Source organism: Morone saxatilis, unplaced genomic scaffold, assembly GCF_004916995.1.
Source record: "Morone saxatilis isolate NCDOM2014 unplaced genomic scaffold, NCSU_SB_2.0 Contig8, whole genome shotgun sequence".
Taxonomy (NCBI): domain Eukaryota; kingdom Metazoa; phylum Chordata; class Actinopteri; family Moronidae; genus Morone; species Morone saxatilis.
The window spans coordinates 11703535-11709266 of record NW_023340257.1 but is presented as its reverse complement, the minus strand read 5'-3'; the positions used below and the strand labels follow the sequence as shown (position 1 = coordinate 11709266).

The 5732-nt window shown below is 41.4% G+C and overlaps 1 protein-coding gene across 1 annotated transcript in view; it reads left to right on the top strand.

The window, feature by feature from the left end:
* The window catches only part of LOC118341567 (arf-GAP with Rho-GAP domain, ANK repeat and PH domain-containing protein 1-like), a gene marked incomplete in the record, with an annotated part of 44779 nt that overhangs the window by 33962 nt on the left and 5085 nt on the right, over nt 1-5732 (top strand). Inside the window, 8 exon segments of the mRNA XM_035679865.1 lie at nt 84-231; nt 705-788; nt 971-1048; nt 1212-1329; nt 2148-2261; nt 2368-2513; nt 2615-2697; nt 3558-3617. Coding sequence (XP_035535758.1) covers nt 84-231; nt 705-788; nt 971-1048; nt 1212-1329; nt 2148-2261; nt 2368-2513; nt 2615-2697; nt 3558-3617 — 831 coding nt within the window.

The window sequence follows — 5732 nt, the reverse complement described above, 5'->3', positions numbered from 1 at the left end:
CACACACACACACACACAGTAGTCCTCTTTCATCTCTGTGTATGTCTGTTTATGCCCATGTGTTTTCCCTGCACGTGTTTCAGCGTGCAGCGTTTCTCTGAGATGAACCAGATGAACCTCCATAACCTGGCCATAGTGTTCGGTCCCACACTGTTCCAGAATGATGGGAAGGACTACACTGCGGGTCGTGCCATAGAGGACCTCATACAGCACTACACGCTCATCTTTGAGGTCAGACAGGGGGATGATAAGAGTGCAAAACTCAGTGCACAGCTCTTAAAGGTTGAGATGGTAAAGAACGTCTTTCAGTGACTGCAAGCTCCATGCAATGCTTGAAACATGCATAGAAAACATTCCCAGAAAACTTTGAGTCAAGTAGAAGGAACTAAGAGAGGGAGTGCTTAAAGTAAAATCCCTGGAGGCATTCTCAAAATGTACTTGTACTTGTACTTGTACTCTTCAAAGGTTAACCCAACACACAAGTACAGTGTCATACGAGTGGCAATAACTCAACCGATGATCTCTAGTTTCTGGCTGGTTTATCAGCAACAATGAGTAAATGAAATGCCGGCGGGAATTTCTGCTAGAGATCTAAAACTTGTCATGAGGCTGTAATTAAAGTGGTGACAGGTGTATTCATGTCCATTGATTATTGATGAGTTGTTTCCATATGAGTGAATGAATGTGTGCATACTTGTTTGCAGGTGGATGAGCAGCAGCTAAAGAAGCAGCTTGAGGAGATCACTGTTATCATCCAAGTGCGAGAGAAGCTCAACACAAAGTTTCCTGTGAGTAACACAGACTTTATTTAACGCTATAGAGCAGTTTGTGTAAATGCTTGTATTGCATTTGGACATCTGATGTATGCATGCTGGTACTTGTTATCCTAATGCTGTTTTTTTCTTTCTGATCTTTTCTGTGTGTGTGTGTGTGTGTGTGTGTGTGTACACGTGTGTACTGGACACATCAGAGTACTGAACCTGGAGGACACTTCATCTGTACTGTGTACCTGGAGGAAAAGAAGGACACAGCAGAGCAACATGTCAAGGTGACCTGCACTTCACCAAATGACACAATATTACTTTATCTTCTGTGGTGTACAATAGGTGCTGCAGGGGAAAACTACTTGGTTGAATTAGTATGCAGCCACACTTTAGCCCTTGCTGAGGAGAGAAAAAACTCTGGAGTAATTGTGATTCTTCTCCCCTCAGATCCCTGGTTCTATGACAGCAGCAGAGCTGTCCTGTGAGGTTCTGGATCGGCGTAACATCCCTGTTAAAGACAAAGAGTACTGGAGCTGCTGGGAGGTCAGCGACAAGGAGGAAATGGGTGAGACAGATGGGAATAGGGAAGAGGGTTAATAGTTGATATAGAGATTCATGTTTTTAATAGATTTTGGCTGTAAATATGGTTGAATTATTCTGTTATGTTCTTCCACAATCTTCTTTTTAAATATATATATTTTTCCCCCCCGAGTAGATAGACTCTATATATAACTCTTCTAGTTTGGAAAGCAACATGGGTTCACATGTAAAATTAACATGAAACATGACAAGGCCCAGAGCGAAACAAAAACAGTGACTCAAAGCTTGTGAAGTGCTCTCCACTCAACCTGCAGCCTGACCTACTCAAAGTGACACACTAACTCCAGAGGCAAAAGGATCATTCTCGGCATTGCGACTGTGTGTCGTGGTTTGTTTTGAGCCTGGTATGTGGTCCATCTGGTTCCCCACCGGGAAGTCTGTAGGTGGCTTAACAAATGCCAGTAAGACTCAACTAATTTGGCAAATTTCCCATCACTGGCCAGAAATCCTACCTGCTGATGGCATGGAGGTATGATACTGAGAAAATGAAGGGCGAGTAACAAGAAGAGCTGGAGCAAATTCCGTCAGTCACTTGTTTACTACAGACATAACTTTTGTATTACAATATGAAAAGGTTTTTTTTTAGTTTAGTATGTAGGCGTATAAGTATAAAACTGACATAATTGTAAACTGAATCTGCATTTCATTGTTCGCTAAAATAGAAGCTACTAAAAATATTGTGCACTGTCAGTCATGCTGTCAAGAACTTGTGCCTTCTAGATCATGTAAACAAATGATGTGAGGTTACTTCAGTTGTGCTGTGTGTCACTGTGCTTCCCCCAGAACGTCCACTGCACTATCAGGAGCGAGTCTTACCCATCCTTCACTCCTTTGGCACTGACTCCCATCTGCTCATTAAGAAACATGTCGCTATGGATGCAATGATCGTCTACCTGGGTAAACACGCAAATCAAATCACCAACTAAATGATTCTTTCTAATTCACTGCATTGTTTGTCCTCCACATCACTTCATTCTTACTAATCTCTCCATCTGTCCTCCAGCTAGTAAAGTGGATGCATCCAAACACGGAATGATGAAGTTCAGAGAAGAGCGAAGCATCTTGGGATTGGGACTTTCCACTGGAAGTTTCCACGAACGATATTTCATCCTTAATTCCAACTCTCTCAGAATGTACAAGGAAGTCAGAGTAAGTTTGACGGATCTACTCTGGACAGTTTTTTTTTTTTTGTATTTTCACAAGCCGTCACATGCTCATTAACTACCTTTTTATCTCTCTCTGTCTATCAGAGTAACCGTCCAGAACGTGAGTGGCCAGCAAAAAACCTAAAGGTCTACCTGGGTATTAAGAAGAAGCTCCGTCCTCCCACATGGTGAGCACATGCAGCGTAGCACTTAAGCCACTTTCTTATCTTATCTCACGACTACTAAGCAGCAAAGCAACAAGTGGCTGCGCTGAATGGCAAGAACTGCAATTGTTTACCAAGAAGACTTCACTGGGCACATAAAATTTACCAATCTGCTTCCTTGGCTCATAAAGTTCTTGAATATTAAAAATATTCACCTCTTGCTGGAAGCTATAATTTGAATGGCCTTTGATGAATATTTTAAGAAAGGGAATTTTATATGCACACCACTTCTATTGCTTTAGTATACAACACATCTGTACCACTGGTAGAAGTTAATATCAAAACACACTACTAAGCAACTCATCTAAATTCAGTTTTTAAAAAAACCCAGTGCCTCTTAAGCCTTTAGCTTTTGTTTCTTAATGTACAGAGCTATACATATGTAGGACCACATATACTTTAATCAGGCATAGGTTAATGGCAAATAAATGCTAGAGTCCAAAGTACATTTTTATCAAAATAATACATTTACAGACTAAATTTTAATGTTATTTTGATGGACATTTTCTGTCAATGCCCCTGAGCTTACTTCAGAATTAATCCATTTAAAACAGTTTGAGTGCCAACTCTGCAACCCTACTTGCTCTTCATCATAATGATTTAACAATAATAATGAATGACTAAAGTTAAATAATTAATTTTTCAATTTTAGATACATTTAATGATTTGCCTTATCTGAAATGACTTATGGGGACTTTTAACCAGTGACCACCAGGGGGCAGTCAAGCCCAAGAATCATAAGCTGCTGGGACATTTATAACTGTACTGCTGCAGTTGGACTAATGTCTGTCTGTCTTTCTGTCTCTTCCTCTGTCTGTTTCCAGTTGGGGACTGACGGTGGTGTATGAAAGTAAGAAACAGGAGAAGCCAGAGAGACAGCAGTGGTGAGTAGATGTCCAGTGCCGTATGTAGACCTTTTATATACAATACTTAGCCGTCAGCCCAGAGCTGACACAGCTCAAGCCAGTCCTGCTCATGTTGTCAGTCTCAACGAGCATACATGGTTTATTCTATCTGTATTACGCCCCAACTCAGGATTTGGTGCAGTGATCTGCACTCTGAGCTTCATACCTACATACAGATGAAATCCACTGCCTACATTTACATGTGTCCAATATTTAACCATTGTCAAAACGAATGTAATAGAATAACAATAGTAATAACCTGGTAAGAAATGTCATTCCTGTTCTACTGCGACAGTTAAATCATCATAATATAGTACAACACTATCTCTCTGCAGTAGTACACAGCCTTCACTGCAAACTTATTGAGTCATTCTGGCATGGCTGCTGTCAGATGTTTCCCTTAGTGGCAGTATGATCACATTTTTAACATGCATGTAAACATGACCAGTGTTAAAGAAAGCTAGCGGTTTCTCTGTAGGCAGAGAAAACAGGTCACATCCCTGCATGAGAGTTTGAAGAAGGAGGCATATAAAAGGTCGGCTCCACCCAGGAGGGAAACACACATGAGTACACCTGTAACCATTCCTCTAGTCTAATCCGGGATCTGTTCACTTAATTCTTTGTGTGTGTGCCCAGATACACCAGTCGAAATATGTGTATACATCCATGTGCATGCTCCGTGTGTGTCCGTGTGTTCATGTTACAGTGGGCTGTGCACTGTCAACAGCAGTAGACATCACCACTGTTGTAATGGGACTGCTGTTCTCGTCACGCTGTAGGCAGTATCATCGCTCTGTTACGCTCCATCGGCACGTCGCTCACAGCAAAACAAAAACACACCTGAGAGTAAGAAATGTGGAGAGAGAGAGGGAGTGTGGAAGAAAGATAAAGGAGGCAGGGGGAGAAAGTGGGAAGCAAGGAGGCAAAGTGTCAGGCTGAAGGGGAGAAACTGTATACTGAGTAAGAAAGTTTGCATTTCTCGCAGATAAGAGAAAACTTAGCAAGGAGAAGAGTAGTTAGAGATAAGTAAGAAAGTGAAAATATGGAAAACTGAATGTATGATGAGTTTCCTATATGGCTGACTGAACCTCATTCTCCCAATCTTACACACCAACCTGCACTTAATGGTGCTTAGTATTATCCCGTTATTGCTTCTATCCACTTAATGCTCTCTAACACTTAATTTTCCCTTTTTTGCACTATTTTATCAGTATATTCTTGCAGCCACTTACTTACTCAGGGACACTGATAAATTGTATGTAAATTGTATTCCGTGTCTTTATGGAAACCATGATGATAAACGAGCAGCATTTATTCTTCTGCTGCTGATAATGCTCCAGATTAGCAGCCCAGTTAATTGCATAGAAAGTCAGTGTATTGTAGAACATTATTGAATACAGCACTGTAGGTATTCATGCTAGAATAGTGACTTTCCTCCTTCAAAGCCCAACAAGCACTAATGAGGTCTGTTGGCCCTCAAAGGCGAACCAGGGAAAGGGAGGAGCTCTGAGCGAGTGTGAGGTATGTCAGTTCTCTTGACTGTAGGTAAATCTATATCTGTGGTGTTCACTATACTGTATGCTGTCTAGTTCTGCATCAGTGTTTTGTTGTGTCTCAGTGGACAGCACTTGAATAATTGTAGTCTAAATCTGTTCTCATAACAATAATAATTGTATAAATAAAGCCTATTTATTCAGCACCACAGCATGGCTGATGACTCAGAGGGCTATGTGACGGCAAGCTGAGTGGCATAAAATATGCACGTACACACACAGACATAACAGAGACACAGTTACACTTATCACGGACACAGGCGCACACACTGAACGCTGAAGGTCCTAATCAGTGTTCCTCTTTGTTAGGAGTTTAAATTAGAAATCACACTCTGTGTTTACGCTCGTGGCGCTACCATCGGGCGCCATAAGAGAAGATGTGTCAATTTTAGTTAATATCTTTGACTACCCTCTCTTTTTCGTCTGGTTCTTTTTCCAAATTTCCCTTAGTCTCCGAATGCCTCTCTGACTTCTTCTCCCCCAAGACCACACACACACACACACACACACACACACACACACACACAGGGGGAGAGAGAGA